This window comes from Antennarius striatus, chromosome 13 (assembly GCF_040054535.1).
Source record: "Antennarius striatus isolate MH-2024 chromosome 13, ASM4005453v1, whole genome shotgun sequence".
Classification (NCBI taxonomy): Eukaryota; Metazoa; Chordata; class Actinopteri; order Lophiiformes; family Antennariidae; genus Antennarius; species Antennarius striatus.
Window position 1 is genome coordinate 8,596,725 of NC_090788.1, and position 20,727 is coordinate 8,617,451.

General features: G+C 40.5%; 1 protein-coding gene across 1 annotated transcript in view; it reads left to right on the top strand.

Moving 5' to 3' along the window:
- The first annotated feature begins 4,780 nt into the window (after nt 1–4,780).
- The window catches only part of LOC137605994 (cell adhesion molecule DSCAML1-like), a 55,146-nt gene continuing 39,199 nt past the window's right edge, over nt 4,781–20,727 (top strand). The window contains exons 1-3 of the mRNA XM_068331005.1: nt 4,781–4,885; nt 13,431–13,751; nt 18,050–18,196. Coding sequence (XP_068187106.1) covers nt 4,843–4,885; nt 13,431–13,751; nt 18,050–18,196 — 511 coding nt within the window. The 5' untranslated portion in view covers nt 4,781–4,842. The remainder of the gene's footprint in view (nt 4,886–13,430; nt 13,752–18,049; nt 18,197–20,727) is intronic.

The following is a 20,727-nucleotide window of genomic DNA, read 5'->3' on the forward strand; positions in this document are numbered from 1 at the left end:
GAAGTTAATCCAGCTTGTTCTTCCCTAAAGTACGGTATATCAACAAATTAAACACTCACAGGTTTGGACAGCACGGGCTGTTCTTCAAGTACAAACTTATTTCTAGCGGGAAATAAGACAACTGATGAAGTCAGTGTTGCCCACTGATTTTGCCAAACATGGATGATTCCAGCTGAGCATCATATTAGGAGATGAATGTACCTTCATGAGACTCAAGCATTTACATGCAATTTCAATTGCATTTACAATACACATTTTTCACATTCAAGACAATGAATGTCTGGTTTTAAAAAGAAATACCTCTAAATGGATGTGTGAGTATACAGTGAGTTGCATCAGGTGTTTACTGAGTTAAAGTACTGTAAAGAGTGAATGTCTGGTGGTTTGTGAAACTTGAAGCAATATGATGAAGTGGGGACTCTTTAAATAGACCTTTTAGTTATCAGTTTTTTTTATTTTGTATAATACAGCATCAGGTTATCTTGATCATCCTAGTGAGTTCAGAATCTTAATGCAATAATTTTTGCAAATATGTGTTTTTGCCTTCTTGTCAAAAATTAGATGGGAAGAACTTGTGTTTGTCTGACAAATATGGAGCTACACCAACAGCTTGTTAGTTAGCTTAGTAAAAAGATTTACCAACCTGGCTGGAAGCATCCAGCGTCACCTCTTTAGCTCATTATTACACTAAATCTTCTTTTTTTTGAATGCACATATGACCCAAAATGTAGAAACTGTCATGTTGGATTGTTAAGAAAAGTTTTAGTGCATGGATGCACTTACATCCTGAATTCTCTGGCAGATGAACAGTTGCTAAACGGTTATGGAAACATTTGCAGAAATAAACAAGATTTGCCATGTTAATTAGTGAGCTTCAGAGTTGTGTGTTGGCAGATTCATTTAATACTTTTAAGACATTTATGGATGCATCCAATTTAGCTGTCTCCCTCTGCTACCTGTGCTTTGATGAGCTGAGTTAATCGCTGCTCGGCTGAAGGGTGGCTTTAGGCAAGACATTTTCCCAAAAATACCTGGATTTTAATGATGTATGAAAATAAATTATAAGACTGGCAGAAGGGCAAAATTACTGAAAATGCTGTGATGCCTTTACCATAATGCATGGACATAGAAATCAATCAAGCAATAGTATGGGTTGTATAAATTTTCCATGTGTGCTTGCCATATTCTTGTTTGCCTTAAAAGAGAAAATCCACCATTAAGCAGGAATTTGAATCATATTTTCAAGATATCAGGTCTTAACCTTTGGTCTGTAAATTTAGAAACATGAAGACAATGTGTTGCAGGATCATACATGAAAATAATTTGATTGCAATAAATGAAATTTACTGTTGAAAAATGAGTTTTCTTTGTGTAGCTGAGATGTTCTGGATTGGGGAGTTTTGACAGGGTGATCAATAACTCATGTACTTGATCAGACTCTTCAGTGTGTATAGATTCACCACATCATACTCCAATGCTGCTCTCTGTTCACTAGTATGCCGCTATAATGATTTGCTCACCGGAGTTTAGTTCATTTCACTCATCGTAATATAAAACACAGCTATTACTGTCCTGTGTAACATCTTTTTCAAACGATATCTCCATTTTCAGATTATCATCTTTGGAACTGCTCTTCACTTTATCATAGAGACTTAAAGGCTAAATTTTAGATAGATAGACAGACAGATAGACAGATAGATAGATACTTTAATAATCCCGGAGGAAATTATCTTACCTTTTAGTGCAATGTCGCTCTGCAGCGCCTCCTACTGGTCAGAATAAGGAATAACGGCTACATTCATTCATTCATTTTCTCAACCCGCTTCATCCGCTTGCGCGGATCAGGGGGTGCTGGAGCCTATCCCAGCTTGTCTTGGGGCGTGGGGGACTCCGGGTGCGATTCCAGTGAACCCTGGAGCCACGCAGACACACAAACACGCACACACTCATTCATTCATTCCTATGGTCAATTTGGAACGGCCAATTAACCTGAAGCGCATGTTTTTGGATGTGAGAGGAAGCCGGAGAACCCGGAGAGGACCCACGCAGACACGCGGAGAACATGCAAACTCCGCACAGAGCGGGATTCGACCCCAGAATTGTCTTGCCTTACAAATAAATCTGAATGCCTCATGTTCACATTGAATGTGTCACTGTTGGCTTCTCACTATTTAACTCTGTCTGTCTGTAGTGAAAAAAAGAAAAAAAAAAGCTGCTCATTTAAGTCATTAGGCTCATCTATGATGGTGCAGGTTATACGTGATGAAAGATGCTGTTTAGATGCATTGCGGGACGTGTAGGAAGTTTTAAAAAATAAGTCATTATGAATATATTGAACAGATATAGAATATATATATAGATAGATAGATAGATAGATAGATAGATAGATAGATAGATAGATAGATAGATAGATAGATAGATAGATAGATAGATAGATAGATAGATAGATAGATAGATAGATAGATAGATAGATAGATAGATAGATTAAATTCCTCGAGTACAGGTAGTCACATCATGCCACCCATCTTGTCAACTACAACATCCTCTATTACTTTTCACTTTATTTTAACCTCTGGTGGTGTGACTACAGTACACTAAGACATTCCCATGTGTTTGGCAATAAATCAATTTACCCAGTAAACTGATACCCTGCCTACACAAATGAATATATAGAATTCAAATAGCATACAAAGTACATGTAGACTTTTTTTTTTCAAATATTGAGTGATGTTGCACCTGTCATGTTGTGTCCTTCCACTTCTTTTGTTCAGTCTTTGGAATCTCCCTTTATAGTTTGCGTGAAAACAAAGCAAACAGTATAAAAGTTTAAAAACATAACAGAACATTTTCACATTGGAGGAAGCATTTTTATTTCATAAATGTTATCAACCCCTTTACATAAGACAGAAGATTGTTATCCTTATACATATAATCAAATCTGCAAGTTGCTTTAAAACATCACCGTTGCGCCATATCCACTTCTAGGTGGTCAAGTAGATAGATAGATAGATAGATAGATAGATAGATAGATAGATAGATAGATAGATAGATAGATAGATAGATAGATAGATAGATAGATAGATAGATAGATAGATAGATAGATAGATAGATAGATAGATAGATAGATAGATAGATAGATAGATAGATAGATAGATACTTTAATAATCCCGGAGGAAAGTAGGCCTGAAGCAACGCCAAAATTAAAAGCGAAAAGGAGCCACATGCACATGAGAGTTGGTGTGAGAGAAGAGGATGCAGAGGACAGGGTTAGATGGAGGCAACTGATTCGATGTGGCCACCCCTGAAGGGAAAAGACGAAAGGAAAAGAAAAGATTCGCATGAATCTGTCCACTAGGTGGCAGCAGTGACGTGGACGTGGAGCCTCAGGTCGGGACGCAGCGGCCGCTGCAGGCGTCGGTGCGTCGAGAGGAGACAGGCCGCTGCTGACGCGTCCTCCGACTGTTGTTGACTTTTAACAGCACAACTTCCAGTGAGTGACCTTTGACCTTTAGGAAACAAGTTCTGACGTGTTGATGATTTTCCACCTCTACTTCAGTGATCGCTATTGAGACTAATATGCCTATAATTTGGGTTTGATTTGAACTTCCAATAAGATATGGATCGGGTTTGTTTTCTCTAGTGATTTGAAGTTGTACTGGATATCAGGCAGATTGAATTCACAGTGTAAGTAAATAGATCACACCAATAATACGCGCTTCACTGTTATTTATTTGGTGGTGAGCAGACTGTCCGTGCCTTTTAGTCTCAGCGCCAGTCTGAAGTGTTCATAAGCCTGGTGGTGTAAATCAAATTCATATTAATAAGCAGAATGTAATACTCTTCGCCTCTTTTTTGACACAACGGTGGAGTGGATTTAGTTATCAGTCATTATAGTGACTTTAAACTAATCGTCAAGCCCTTTCATTATGATTTGGTCTCACTGGTCGTATCATGTTTGGATGTGGGTGACGTAGCAGTGGATGACAATTCGGGTCCTCTCCTGTGCGTCCACAGTGACTTTAAACCTGCATGAACTGGAAGTGTCCTGCAACTTACCGTCCGATGTTCCGCTAATTCCGGGGAGTTTGTGACATCGGACACAACAGAAAAGCATTAAAGAGGAAACAGCAATGTACAAAGTTGTTTTCTGTCTTATTAAGTGACTGAAACCGTCCACAATCGGTTTGGTTTACCTGCTTTGTGGAAATGTCATTCCACTCTCACCACTATCTGTCTTTTTCCCTCCTCTCTATCTGCATATCTTTGCGCAAATGTCTGCGCACGTTTCATGGCTCCGGAGGACAAAGAAAAAGTCATTAGTGTGTTGCGTGGCTCCACGTCCCTGTCCGAACTCAGAGGAAAATACATGAATATATTTCGATTGTCTTCTCAGCAGCTTCTCGGGTTTTGTAGATCCATATTGCGCAAAGAAACGCGTTGATCTGGGGCGCACAGGTGGGTGCGCTCTCCGAGGTGCCAACAGAGCTGTCTGCGCATCTCCGCCGTCCACAGAACCTGGCAGTTTGGACACAAGTGGACCAAAACCCACCGTTCGGCTCACATCAAACCACGGTTTTGCTGTGTGTGGACCATCGCTCCGTGATGTTTGATTAGGGAGGATGGATTTGTATGCACAGTAGTGTTGGGGGGAGAGGAGGGGGCATGGGCGGGGCTGAGGCGCCTCTCATTTCCCCTCCATGCTTAGCGGGGCAGCAGGGCTGGAGAGACCTCCGGGGAGCACAGTCGCCAGTCCAGCACGGAGACCCACCTGGCCCAAAAACCGCGCCTCACACTTGTCAGGATTGCCAAATATTCCTGAAAAATATACCTGCTATTTATGGCATGTGGCTTGTAACTTTACTCCTGCTGTACTGTCTCCAAGAAGGTAAGGAGGGGGGGGGGAACGGAATGCTTTGAAATATTTCACATCATGAACACCGACACTGGAGTTTTACTGGTTTTAAGTTGAGAGAAAAGTGATAATTAATCGACAATTAATTGATTTGCGGCGCTGAACGGGAGGCTGTGTTGCTCTTGCTTTGATGTATCATCGAAAGCCTTGTGATGAGGAATTGATTGATAAATTATTCTCTCAATCAAAATGTGTGAAGCTTTTGCGGTCGCACAGATAGATATTGTGGAGGTACAGGTGTAAAATTATTTTAGTGGACAATGTTTTTTTGGGTTTTGTTTTTTTTTGCAGCGGCCCCTGGTGCCTCAGATGCTGCTGATAGCAGGGATTGTTTTCGCATTACCAACTCCAGTTATGAATATGTAAAATGGCTGAATAGGGAGAATGAGGTGCAAATAGAGGGAGGGCGAGAGGCAAATGAAAACATGCAACGGTTTGCAATTATATCAATTGTCTGCTAATTTTAGAATAAATCTGCTCAAAATGTGGCAAAGCCTAAAAGTTTCGGCGGGGCTCTTGTGTTTTTTTTTTGATATATTTGTGTGCTCTGCTTGTGTAGCGTTTCCTCATTGCAGCTGTTTTGATGGACTATATTTGGCACAAGCCCCTCGTTCAAAAGAGACGCTCTTATTTTTTAGGAAACGATTTCTGTGCTTATAAAATTTATTTTCTGTGTGATGACAAATCGTTTCCATCATAAATGGAATTACAAATACTGTAAAAGGCCCATCTTTCTACATTAGTTTAATGGGTCTACTCCCACATAAAAGCCGTAATTAGTGCTTTCAGATTTGTCCTCCTTATTTAATTCAGTCGGTCTCTTCATTTCGTCCCCCTTTGGTGTAATTGTATTTATATATAAAACATGGTCTATTTATTTAAATGGATTCATTTTTCTTTTTTGCTTCAGTATATGCAGCAAATCCCTGACCCTATTGCAAAGTTGATCTTCTGCTATTACAGTGCATTATAATAATCCTGAGCAAATCTGCGTCGAAAATAACAGATTCATCACTATCTGCAGATGAGAATTGTTTCCAGGCCTTTGTGTATATAGTCTGCCTGTTTGGAGCAGTGTTTACTTATTTTTTCTGTCCTTATTAGCACATGCCCAGAGGAGGTGTAAATTTACCTATTTAAAAGTCTGAGTATGGATTGACTGGAAGGGGAATATGGCGCCATAGCTGATCAAAATAGGCCATTTGGTTATCCTGACGGTTTAAATTCTGGCATGTTCTCCCAGATTTGCATTTAAAAAAATAAATAAATTACCAATTAGCTCTGCTTGAATTGTTTTCCATACAGTGTTTCACCTTAAACTCACTCCAATCTCCAAATATTTGCCATTGATTTGTATGAATTATTAAATCTGAATGTGATCTCGCAGCCTCTCTGGCTTCCGTGGAATTAGATTAATGTGCGTAAATTTATTTCGCGAAATGAGAAACTCCACGGGTGGACGCAGACTGCAGACTTGCCCGGTCATGTTCCTCACTAATAGAGCACCTGGACCCCACGGACGTGACCGCGCACGTTTCAGTGTGTGTGTGTGTGTGTGTGCGGCTTCTGTTTCTATGCGCGTGTACGCGTGTATTTGTGGGCGCGCGCAGGAGGCGAAGTGGCGGGGACACCCCTCTTGGTTTTTAGTTGGACATTTTTATGCTTATTTTTACAGGAGCGGAAGTGGAAGTTCACTATTTTATTTATTTGCAAAAATAGGCAGCTGTAATTTTCCATTCCAATAATTCTAAGAAAACCTTTCTAAATTACGTCAGAGGTTTTGGAAACAATTAGGGTACAGGGCAATTAATGGATCATTGAATGGAATAAAAGACCTATAATTAAGCACAATGCCTTGAATTTTTTGTGGTAATTTAGAATAATATGGCCAATTAACGGATAATTTGTTATGGTTTAAATATGAATGAAAACAAAACGTGTTTTATTCTAGCTTTGATTTCTAAATCAAATTCTTAGACTGTATTTAAATTGTATAAAATTTCAGACTAATTAACAGTGTATTAAATAAATGTTTTAAAAAAAGCCTACTGTAGGCCTATTTTGGACATTTGAAATTTAGACCATTAAATTTAAAAAAAAGAAGAAGTTTAAACTAAAAAAGATTTATCCTGAATTTTAATTTGAGGTTGGTAAAAAAGCAATATGGTGATTCCTCACCGTGACAGACTCTTGTTCTCTCCACCACTCAAATAGATAAATATGCCCCCTCTTCCCTCCCCAGCCCAATTCCCCGTGCTGCCTTTGCAAGGCTGCACAATTAAAGCTGCAATCTGAGCTATATTCACCACTGATTGACGGAGCTGTGTGGTCCACAGGGGTGCCAATCATTTTTCAGTCCGGGCACAGGCCTATATTTTTTACCAGTTCAAACCTGGCATTATTTAATTTGACCCCTTTAAAAGGGTGTTGAACGAGAAACATCAACGTTCAAGTGTGAATTTAGTTGCAGTTTGATTGATTTATTACTCTGCACCCTGATTACACCAGAAATCTAAAATAAAGCGATATCTTCTGAAGAGCCTTATGTTTGTTATTTAATGATTTTCAGAAACTGTGACTAAGGAAATTAAAGTGAAATATAATTCAGTCAGACAAAAAAAACCAACCTGCATTCATATTTATGCATTTTACTGTCAAATGGTGGGTAAAATGTGCTGGTGTACGACTGTCAGCAGGAAAACGCTCATTAGCCTTCCAAACCCACCAATAGGATTTCACAGTGCTGTCACTGATTCCCTGCTCTTCCATTCGTCCTTAAAACAGAAATCCTAATGAGATTATGAATAAGAACAAATTGTTTAAAACAACAACAACAGAAAGATGCAAATGATTCCATCGACAAGCCTTTTTTTTTTTCTAATGAGAACTCTGTATATCAGAACACCGATGCTAAATTAAGCCAAAACTCCTCCAAATTTTATTGAATGCTGGAGCTGCATATTTTCAGAAGAAGGGTGCGTTCAGTAAATGTCAAATCTCTGAAGCAAGTTGTTTTTGTTGGATCTCTATCTCCATCTCTCCCTCCATCTCTCCCTCCCTCCGTCGCTTCCTCTCGCAGTGACTCCCCTCCCTCTCTTTCCCTCATCACTAGGCAGAATTAAAGGTTGGGGGAGGGGCCGTTTATGCAGACTGTGCTGGGACTTGTAATCTACAGATTTGATATTCACATTAAGATAGAAACTGGCTGCTTTGATGTGAGGGGGAGCAGGTCCCAGGGGACTGCTGAAGTAGCACACTTTTTTTTTTTTTTACTGACACAGCACAGTCCGGGGGGGTGGGGGTGGTGTTTGGTGGTGGGTGGGGAACAGATTGTTGGGGACAGGGTGTACAGAAAGCCAGGAGGTGGGGAGTAGTGATACCCCCTTGTTGATTACATGTAACCCCAACAACCTTCCCCCTACTTCTCCACCCACCAGCCACCTTCTTATGATAGACCCTGAGGATTATCCATAAGATTACACCTATTTTATCCCCCTGCATCCACACCCATATTCAATTCACACCACTTACCCGTTTGCAGCACACGCCCTCACACGTCCTCAGCTGCTTTTTGTGTCTGTGCACAGTTTCGATTCTTTTGCTCCCCATACAAAAATGAAACCTTGCAAGTTTCTGTCTCAAAAAACACCTGAAGGATGAGTGATGGAGAGATGGCAGAGAGAGAATGAAGGAGAGTGAATACGGGCGTTACAGTCTGAATGGTAAAGAAACCAAACGACTAGAAGACACAGAGAGGAGGGAGAGTTTTCTGACAGGGCACAAGGCTGATATTCACGTCTCGTCTCAATTAAGTTCAATCTTACTCGTGACTCGTGAAGAAAGAAGAAGAAGAAGTAGAAGAAGAAGGTGTTTGGTGCAGGAAGGTCTGAGTGAGAGCATGTATGTGAAATATTGCAGGTTATGTATTTTTTTTACTTCCTCATAACAATACAGTTGTGAGTGTCAACTATGTGTGTGTAAGTGTGTGTGTGTGTATGTGTGTGTGTGTGTGTGTGTGCGTTAGTGAGTGCGTGTGTGAGCCTGCACGCTCCCATCCTGGAGAGGATCAGCTGCATTATGCATGATGAAACCTTGCATAGGTTATGACTTCTGCCTCTCTGACATACATATTCATGGTTCTCTGTTCATGGCAGTATATATAAAATAGTGGCTGTGACTCTGACAGCCTGGGCTTTAACTCCAACACCTTCCAGTGAAGGCTGGTCTTTCTGTCTGAATGAGGATGGTGGAATCTCCTGTGTGCAGGCGAACTGCAGCAGACACAACAGACACTGTGGTCATTGTATCAGGATACAGGCTCTGACCACACGCCACTGGAGTTCACGTCTTTGCAGACATGCATCACTGAGAAAGGTGGCGTCGCCAAAATGAGCAGGGGCACCATGTGGCATTGAAATGGTTGTGTCAAAGTGTTATAACTCACTTGTATTCTCATTCTAGCTATCTGGTACATGTGGGATTTCTTTTTATGCCACATGATCCATCTGCACTTGGCACTGGTGTATGTGTGTTGTGTAGTTTTAGGTGTGTTTACACAGCTAAACTCATAGCTTTTCTGCCCTACGACTGACTGGTTTTGCCACTGCTCCCTTTATAGATATTCTCAATCCTTAAGATGGTAAGCTCAGTATAAAAAATGTTTATCCGTAAAATCCTTTATACACTCCTCTTTCATTTATATCTTCATTTGTCAAGCAGAGATTGAAATTTTTGGAGTCTTTTTGACATTCCACTCATTCAAACTGACTTCTTCTAAATTTCTAAAAAGTCAGACCTCATCAGCATTTTGATTTATGCAATTATAGGATAAGTTTTTTAATTTCATGCCATCAATTTGTCTCAAAAAAAGTTAGGAAAGGGGAAAAAACACAAGTCTGGAGGTTCATTAATAGGGAGACTATCATGACTGTGTGTGAATCCTCTTAAGGTTCAGTCATTCACCAGAGAGAAAAAAAAAGGAGGAAATCATCACTTTGGGCAATTGGTCTCCCAAAATTTTCTTAACATAATGTGCAACTGCAAGGAAATTGATTGTCATCATTTATATTCTATTATATGATCAATAGATCCAAAGAAATCTCTACATGTGAGAGATGAGAATGAATCCAACACGCACACACACACGCACGCATGCACGCACGCACGCACGCACACACACTCACACACACACACACAACTTCATGCTTTATGAGACGCACAAAACAAAAGTCAAAAAGCATCATTTGGTCTGATGAGCCCTCATTTCAAATATTTTTTTGGAAATCATGGAGTCCATGTCCTGATGCTTCATGTTTTTAAGCATCAAACATTAAGAATCTTTATTCTCATTTAGTTTCATTTAGGTGAAAGGGACGCAAAGTTAGCCTGCATGGCAGTGCAGTGGGCAGCACTGTTGCCTCAGAATTAGAAGGTTCTGGGTTCGATTCCTTTCTGTGCAGTATTTGATTGTTCTGTCTGCATGGGTTCTTTCCAGGTTCTCTGGCTTCCTCCCACCTCCAAGTGGGAGGTGAACTGGGTTACATCAAACTGTTCATAGGTGTGAGTGTGAGTGCTTACATGTCTTTCATATGATCCTGTGTGTTCATATGAGCTGGCATGTTACTCGACGTGTACCCCACTTTTTGTCTTTAGCAGGCTGGCCCAAAACCCATCACCTGCAAAGTGGATAAGCGGCCGAAGACGAGATAAATGTCCCAACTTCTGGTCAGCCTTCCTCTGCTCTTCATCCAGATTGGTTCCCATCAACAGTTTTGTGTTTTGCAGATATTTGAGACAGAATTAGTTTGAGGAGTTCTTTGACTTGAATTTTCTAAATTTAATCCTAAATTTAGTGCCTTCAGAAGGTTATCGTCGGTAGGTTAAAACATTGCATTTTATAAATTTGGTTACAGCTTTCCAGTGCCAGCACCGCCATGGCAACCCACTCTGTCTCCTGCCAGTGTGACTGAGAGCTCAGAGCTGCTTTTGGGCTGTGTGTGTGTATGTGTGTGTGTGTGTGTGTGTGTGTGTGTGTGTGTGTGTGTGTGTGTGTGTGTGTGTGTGTGTGTGTGTGTGTGTGTGTGTGTGTGTGTGTGTGTGTGTGTGCATAAGTGTTAAGTGAGTGCATGTGTGGTTCGCCTGGTTTTGACAGGCTCTGAGTGCTGGGAGTTTGCTCTGATCCCCTTTCTATTCTACTTCCCACTCCATCAGTCCCATTGCTCCCCAGCCCCCAGCGCCCAGGCCCCCAGGCCATATCTACTGTTTGTGAGGCCCGCCCCCCCTCCCTTTAGAGCTCTCAGGGTGACCCCCTCACTCCTCCACTTTAGTCCTGTCCCCCCCCATTGGGAGATTATAGATATTGCAATCTTTAATATGGGCTTTATGCTCAGGGGCCATTATCAGTAATCTGCAGAGGGGAGGGAGTCTGACCTGGATTTTTCAGCCCACCACTGGACTGCCAGACATTTTTTCATATACCATCTGTAGCACTCTGCCTAGCTTTATCAATCTCTAGCCTACAAGAGTTAGCAATAGATCTTTGATAGGAGCCTGGATTTTTTTTGACTGTCCTGGATGAAGTTTTAGTTGTCTTCGATCCGACGCCCTGAACCTAGTACCAGCACAGGTACTAGGTTGGTGATTGATTGTGCCAGGATTTAGTTGTTGGTGTTTTCCATCCCACATCAGACACAGCTCAAAGCACGCTTCACTAAAGATATATCTTGTTTGAATGTACTGAATGATTCGATTTCACTCCTTACTTCTTGTATGTGGATTTCTTAATCCAGAGGGGTTTAAAGGGGGATGAATTTTGTTATTTTTTGCAATTTTTGCAATGAAGAACTTTTGAATTGTTCTATCTACACAAACAAATCAAGTGATGGTCAGTCTAACACTGAAGTAAATACAGAATAATTGATATTTGTATAATTAATAACTTTTCACTACACTGAGGGTCAACATGAAACTACATACATATTTATGTTTCAGTCATTTATTAATTTAAAGTTTGAGCATCAAAATTACCTGATTTTGTGTCAAAGTCAGATAAGAGATGATAGAATGACTTGTTGCCAGAGCTGGAACTAGAATTGATGAAAGAATTTGCCAGTTTTAGTTAACTAAAACTCACAGTTAATTAATTATTTCAATAATCAGTTAATTGTTATTCTGATCCTTTCCATTTTATCCTCTAATAAATTTATCAGACAACTAAACTTTGGAAAATGTTGGGGGTTTTTATATTCTTATAATTTACTTTCAAAACTGATTTGTTTTAATTGACCCCCTCAATCACATTGTTCAAAAATAAATAAAACTGCAGATCAACAAGTAAAATGATCATTAGTTGCAGCTCCAGCATTTTGTGTGCATTAACCTCATGCTGAGCTCCATATTTTTAGACCAATGTCTATCTCCACCAAGAAATTCATGTTTTCATTGGCATTGATTTATTTTCATTATTTAGGAGGATTACGTAAAAATACTAAAGTAATTACAACAAAACTTTGGGAAAGGGTCATATAATGTTAGTTAATGTTGAAAACAGTTCCATCAACCAATTTATCAGTCAAACTTACAGATTTTTCCATTGATAATATTCTGATTTTTTTTGAATATTAAATACAGGCAGTCTTTGGAAACCACAGAAATTTCATAAAGCACTTACATAATTCATAAAAGGTGATAAATGTAGGAAGGATGACTCTGATTCATTTTATAAAGAGGAACGATGCACGTTTACGAGAGACTGTCACTTCAGTCTTGAGTGCTAATTTTGAAAATGAAGACAGAAAGCAGACTTTGAACATTTTCAGGATGAACGAGTGATGAAAGGGTGTGTCAGCCTTTTGAAATATATCATTTGGAACCAGTGGTGGTTAACGCTCACATCTGTCCATCAGTCATGGACCCCCCTACTCTTCTGTCTAATCTTTCTCATAATGACCCTAAATTCAAGAGCCCCTCCCCGACTCTCACTCTCCTTTCTCTGCTGGAGCTGTATGTGTTTAATCTGAGTGCCAATGAGGAACATTCCTGTACATGTGTGATTGTGAGTGCGCGTGCATGCGTGTGTGTTAAATATGTAAGGAGATTAAATGGACTTAAATCTCTGTGTCTGGCATAGAAATTCCAATCACATAACCTATCAGCACGTCCGCTCGCTCCCTGTCTTTGCTTGTGTGTGTGTGTGTGTGTGTGTGTGTGTGTGTGCGCACACTCACTTTAGGGAGGTAACAGGCTCCTCCCCCCTCCTATCCACCTAAACCATCACAGGCTTTAGCCCAAATCCCTGGTCTTCTAGATCACATGACTGATGTTTGCAACTGGACGTTTGGCATACTTTTGTTATGATTATTTTACCACACACATCACAGCGTTGTCCATTTTTTGTACATTAAATTGATGTTGATAGTTGTCAATCAATAGCGATGGAATCCTGTTAGCTTACATTCATAATACCAGCAGGCCCTCATCTTATCACTTTGACCTTTTTGTTGTCTGTTTGTCTCTGCAGTACACAGTGAGGATGTGGGCTCCACCAGGCTGTACTTTGTGAACGCCTCCCTGCAGAGGGTAACTTACTCCAGCTCTGTGGGGGTGTCCCTGCCCTGTCCAGCAGGAGGCACCCCCAGTGCCATACTCCGCTGGTACCTGGCCACCGGCGACGACATCTATGACGTGCCCCACATCCGACACGTGCACGCCAATGGCACCTTACAACTGTACCCCTTCTCGCCCTCCGCCTACAATAGCTACATCCACGACAATGACTACTTCTGCACCGCGGAAAACCAAGCCGGCAAGATCCGCAGCCCCAACATCCGCATCAAAGCTGGTGAGTGGGGACGACACTGGGGAACAGAATAGGCAAACATCACCAATATGCAGAAGGTTCTGAAATATTTGGATGGAAAGAAAACCCAATTAAAGTAGGGAGCAAATAGAGACTAAGCAAAAAGTAGAGCAGATGTGAGTGGCAGCTGCATAAAGCCCAACCCACTCACAGAATCACCTGTCCTAAAATAGCCTGTCTCGGCCCGAACACAGATTGACCTAGAACATGGTCTACAGAGAGAACATCTGCATCGCACACTGCATCAGGTCTTGGCCTTCGCTCACATCTATTTGACTGAGCTGGTGACGCACCTCTGCACTTTAGACCACATAACCCCTCCAACTCTCTGCAGCATTCAACAGCTGGCAGACTGAAATCTGAAGCCCACAGCAGTTTGTCATACCGCTGGCTCGTGCATATTGAAAACAATTATTAAAAAGATACTACAACAAATATTAGATTTACTTCCTACTATAATTTTTGTTAGATTTACTACTTTATATCATCATTTTTCATCCAAATGAGTTGTGTTAGATTTAATCTAATAGCATACATTTATTTTACTGTACTTAAATTTATTGCATTAATTAATGCTGATTTAAAGATAGTTCCTTATATTGTCTCAACTAAAAAAGTCTTGTCTTCAATTTCCTCTTACCACCTGTAAGCCTTAACGTTTTCCACCTTCACCACCTGTTGGTCTTTTTCACCTCAGGCTATTGGCTAGCCTGTAGTCTTCTTGCCGTTGATCGGTTTAGTCCTGTTTTTAGTCAGAACTGGCAGGTCGATCGTGACCATGGTAGGGTTTGTAGCGTAATGTTAACCATTTATTACATATCAAATCCATAGAAGCCATTAACAGGACCTTTCCCCCTTAAACATGGTGCGTCTTCATTTGAAATTCAGTTGCTGAGTCATATTTAGCATTTGGGGGATGAAATCCATATCTGGTGATTTATCATGCAGAGGTTCCAAGAGTGTTGGAGTTCTTTTTTGGGGTACAACTGCGTATAAAACCATTGCTTTTCCAAGACTCACTTTCCCATCATTCCACAATGGTGGTGGAATGATGCATGAGCACAGCTCTTCTATCTATTCCACTGTACCAAAATCAGCTGCAGTTCACCCAGAGGAATTATCTAAACTCCCACGTGTTGTTTTTACCCATTATATAGAAAACATAATGTAGTTTGGCAGAAAACAATCTTTTCATTTTAGTGTCATCATCATAGACCCCCATTCAATTTGGACTGAATTGTGGACACCCCCTGCCCATGGGAATCTATCTCTATACTATTGGAATATCTCTGGCAAGAAATTCTCTCTTGTGGGAACTCATCTAGGACTTTCTAAATGTACCATTTTGATTGTATGATTCTCTCCATACTGTTGGTTTGTAGGATTTAAAGGTCTGCAGCCTAAGTTACAAACCATATCAGAGCTTAATGGCTACTACCTGTTTTTTTTATTTATTTACTTTTTTGTTTGAATGAATAGAGAATTAGCAGTTTGTGTGTCCAAAAGTTTTAAAAGATGCATTATTTTACCTTCTGCCTCTGCGTACTATCAGCTAAAACTCTGTGTGATCATCAATCATCAGAAACCAGGTTTGCTAATGATACTAAGCATCACGTGTCTGAATTGAGCACTCCTATTGGCTAGATACCACCAGAGCGAACCCGAGTGTCTGGTTCACATGTTTAGCAGTGTCGCTTGGCCATGGGAGCTTAGAGCAGGTTGAAGAAGACAAGAAGGATGTATTTCGTGGGAAAAACATTCATGCACTCTGTCCATAATAATGGCCATTACTCAAAAGAGAAAGCTAAAAAAGCACTTGTAGCACATCCCAAACACATTTGTGCAACTTTCTGCGTTGTTGTTGTTTTCTGTCGTTATTATGGTTTACAATGTGTTCAGCAATAAAATAAGTAAGAATTCTAGATCCTTTTTAGTGTTAGTCTAATATGCCTATGATGAAGTCTAGAATTATTTATTGCTGTATCTGAATCTTTGTAGCATTTTATGACACTTTAAAAATGACACCTTTATGAACTAAAACAAGGGGGGTAGTCCTTATATAAGTCTCAAAGGATTAATTGAATTGGCTATTGTCAATCAATCAATCAATCAATTAATCAATCAATCAATCAATCAATCAATCAATTAGTCCATTTATACAGCATCCTTTCATACATTATTGCAATACAAGGAGCTTGACAATTGATAAAAGCACCATCACAAAAATGAAACAAAGGTGAAAGAGCAACAAGGAATTTAAATTATTGTTGCGTTTATTTAATTCAACAACTCAAGACGTTGCCTCCTTGGTGGAGGTATTAAACGCCACCAATAACCTGACAGCTACACTGACATTTTCCAACAAATGCTTTTTAAATCTTTTGCAAGATGTGAAAAGTAAATTTACACTTAAAAAAGATGTGTCAGTGACTAATCATCACTTCTCACAGCAATGTATGCTAACCTAAATTTGGGCTATTTAAGGTTAGATTCAATGTGTTGAATATGTTTTGATTTGCTTCTTGTAAATACAGAAATATCTCAGATTTCCAAATGTTCATGGAAGAAACTCATAATTTCCAGGAATCAGCAAAATGAGCAAATTACGCTAGTAGATATAATAGGTGGTCTATTTTTGGAACTTCTATGACCAGAAGATGCCTCTGTTGCCATCATCTCTTTTCTGTCCTCCTTCTCCTCCCTGCTCCCTCATTCTTCACGCTGTCCTCTTGTGCCAGACTAAATATAGCCACACCACACTTCCGTAATTATCCCCCATTAACAAACCTAACTGGTGTTATTCATTGATTGGAACATGTGAGGCTGCTTTAATGAACGAGACCTCATCAGGTAAAATAGTTCATCTGGGGGTTTTGGGTTCCTCCAGATCGAGAACTAGCAGTGATCCACGAAGAAAAATTCAACAAGATAGTTAAATGGAATCACAGTTGGAACAAAGATACTCCTGAATGATAGTTACCATCTATTGTCATCTTCCCTTCTGCCATTCATTCAGGCCAGTTGGTCCCTCCCCCTGCCGTCAACATCTGTTTTCATATTCTGCCTCCCAACACCGACCTGAATTAATACTCATATTCATTCTAATACTAATACTAGCGCCAAGTTGAGGATTTGAGCCAGAACCCTGAGCTCTATGCCAGCCGGTTGGTGCCTTCATTCTCACATGACCCTAAAGCCTGGCCTCAGGAGACGAGGGATTAGCATGAATCAAACATCCTGCAGCCAGCAGCCTCTGTTGGGACCCTGGTACACAGGTTACGGTCAGCCAGGATGCATATGCTTTGTTTGGGGCTTCAGTTTTGTGACTTAGATGCTGCAATCTCCCTGCTATTGAGGAATAATTGACAGGGGTGTCTGTTCCAAGCAAAGCCACAATCCAAATGATCTCAACAGAAAATTTCTGATGTGTTTTATTCTGCTCCACTGTTCAGAGATGGAGATTTACATGCACTTGCATGCGTTTTGTTCTTGCAGCAGGAATATACGTACACTGTTATTGTCTGTTCCAGGGAAGGGATTCCAAACCAGTTTCTTAGCAACCTTCGGATACGTCTCAGCTTTCGTGTGATTTTGATAATGAGTCCCTGCTCATGCAACAAGGTGTTAAAATATTGCATGAACTTGCATAAACCATAGCACCAAGAACAATCCCGTAAGCGTGGAACTCATTGCTGGTTCTTATGATATTGTCTACAAAATCAGTCGAAGAGTGTTTTATGGTGATGCCATGCCAAAGCTATAAAATAATTTACATGATTATCCTGCTTAATGGCAGCTTGCGCCATTTATGGTCAAAGCAGGGCCAGGATTAGAGGAGTTCAAACAATACAGAAGAGTAGGCCGGTAATTTCCAGTGAACAAAGTGGAGTGCTGTGGTAATTGATGAAAGGGTGTTTTGCCCTGGAGTGTTAATGTGTTGTTTTTGATGATGTAAACAAAAGTATATTATTGTTTGTGTCTCAGAACAGAGAAAGCAGTGAATTAATATTTGAATAAAAATAAGATTGCCATGATGTACAGTACATCTGTTTTCAAGGCTTTCTGGAGAGATAATAGAATATAAACGTAAATATTAAAAATCTTTAAATCTGACCCCTTCCATTGTTAAAAAAAAAAAGTGTCCAGCTGGAAAAGCTTCTCCGATGACATTTAGACAATCATGGGTCACCACACCTTAGCTCCTCACTGGGAGGGAAATAATCTTGACTTTTAAAGCATGAGATACCAACTATCTTGATATTGTGTGTGTGTTTTTGTAGTTTTCAGGGAGCCCTACACTGTGCGGGTGGCGGACCAGCGCTCGATGCGGGGCAACGTAGCTGTGTTCAAGTGCCTCATCCCTGCTGCTGTGCAGGAGTATGTCAGCGTCGTGTCCTGGGAGCGAGACACTGTTTCCATCGTACCAGGTAGGATATCCTAGAGATAGATGTGAATTATCCTGGGTTGGACAGATCAATCTATTTGGTAGTGTTTTTTCAATCTATTTATTTTCCATGTGTGTCCCTATGTGTGTATGGACAGTTGAGATACCACCGTGCTCCATGTTTGACTGACCTCCTAACTTGTGTCTTCTGTCTGTTCACTGTTCTGGATCACTGATCTCTCACCTCCCCCCATCCTCTGTCCTCCCCCCTCCCACTTCTGCTCTGTAACTCTTATTCATCTTCCTGCTCTTTTCACTGCTTTTCCATTTCATCCCTGGCAGTATTAACTCTAACATCAAAAACTGTGACTGACACCAGCCAAATTCTTGCCCAAGTTGCGTGACTATTCCAGTTTCTCATCTTCAGATCTATTCCTGTCCTCTCCCTGCTTCTCTTAGCTACAATGTCCTTGAAGAACTTGGGCCCAAATTACATACATAGGATGTCAGTACGACTTTGCCTTCACAACCGTCTTCATTAACCTCATTTAATGTGCTTGGAAATATGCAAGAGATACAGAAACAGACAGCTCTGTTCTGTCCATCATTTGTATAGATATTTGTGTTATATGATTACACATTATGTGTGGCACGGTGTATTTTAGAGATGTTTGTATGATTACTTCCCTGCAATCACAATGTAAGGGAGAGGGAAATAGAGGAGAAAACAAACCAAAGGAGGCAAAGCAAAGAGGGTAGTAGGGCAAGAATGGCCTCAGGTCCTGGCAGATGGCGTTTTATATTATATGTATGCAAACCACACAGACACTGTCACACACAAACACCCACCAAGGTTACAGCAGTTTGTTATTGTCAGACATGTGAGTCTGTTTTCATATACACTTGTGTTTTCTTGTTCTTTGGTCTCTTAACGTTATTATTCTTTTATTTTCCACATTGGTCCTGAACTTCTTTCAATGACTCTATGGTGTCTGACTCATATTCAATACAACAAAACACATTTTTCTAAGCTTAATATTGATGTTTAGATATGCTCATGCTCTGTGTGTGTGTTTATCTTTTCTATGGGCGAGGTGTTGCTATGTGTGCGGTCACGAGGCTGCTGTGTGTAATTAGGGGTATATAGGTCAGTTGATGGGCAATGAGTGTGAGGATCAGATGCTGAACATGATGAGCTGCTCACTGAACACTGCATTCATTTCCCTATGACAGTCGCGCACACCAGAATGAGGTGCACTCGTAATGCGTTTGAATCCAACCTTGAACCTGACCTCCATGTTCTCTGGTGCAGCGACCTCAGCGACCTTACAGCCAATCAGTACAGTCACCTTTCTGGAACATCGCCTCACTCTGAAACACCTCTGTACATATTTGCCAATTGTATCCTCAAATAGATGCATAGAAAAAAAATCCACATGCACGCCTACGCATGCAGTACATTCATGTTTGTATATGTTGTCTAATAGGAAGAATTATTGATGTGGATCTGCTGCTTTCTTCAACTTGCTCGAACACCACCGCTCAAACTCACCATCCACCTCTCTCTCCTCCCCTCGTTCTAAGACAGCAAAGAACTGTCTAGATTGGTCTTATGAAGATGTGAAAATTAAAATTGATTTTGTGACTGAAAGCCCACAGCGAGCGACTGAGTGGGCGGTTGCCTGTCTCGCCTGTCACAATGTCTTATGCTCGCCTGAGGAAACAGTGCAGGTGATTTTCAAGTGAATCATGTTGTGCGCTTGTCCTTTTTTTTTTTTTCTTAACACAACAACATTCATAATATCCTTGACATGTGTGAACCTGCTCAGGGTCATGAGAGGCAAGAGTCCATCCCAGCATGCACAGAGTAGAAGATGGGAAAATATTTAATCTTAAAAATCACAGCAAATAAGCTAAATGGCTTTACCATGAACATTTGCATCTCGTAATTGGTTCCTTCAGCTTGCTTGTAGTTATACATTTAGGTGCATTTAGGCATACCGACTTTATTCTGCTATGGTAGAGATTAATCATAAAGTGACTTTTTGCAGCAATGCGGGCATCAGAGCCCTTGGACACAAACTTTCTTGTAAGGACCCATTGTTTTTTTTTCATTAGTAGTCATAGTTCAAAAGGTTTGTAGGGGTGGTTGTGGCTCAGGAGGCGGGAGGAGTGGTCATTCACTTATTGGAATTGGTTCAATCCCTGGTGTCCATTTGTGTGGGATCGATTGAGCAGGTGGCCCCTGCAAATCAGTCCAGCCAGGTCATACAAATGTGCTTCTGTGACTGAGTAAATACTGGCTTTTTCTTTTAGCGTGCTTTGAGTGGTCAGATTATAAAGCTGATATGTAAGTGCTCTTCAGTTTGCCACTTTGATAGCATTACATTAACATCATTTTTTACAGGGTGCATATTTTAGGTTCAAATGCAGTTGACTTAAAGTAGATCTAATGAAATTCAACTGCTAATTTGTGATAAGTAATGTGGTAAAAACCTACAGGAACACACTGATGTTATTTGTTGTATTGTCCTTTCAAGTAATAGAACGAAATTCTACAATGCAGTAACACAT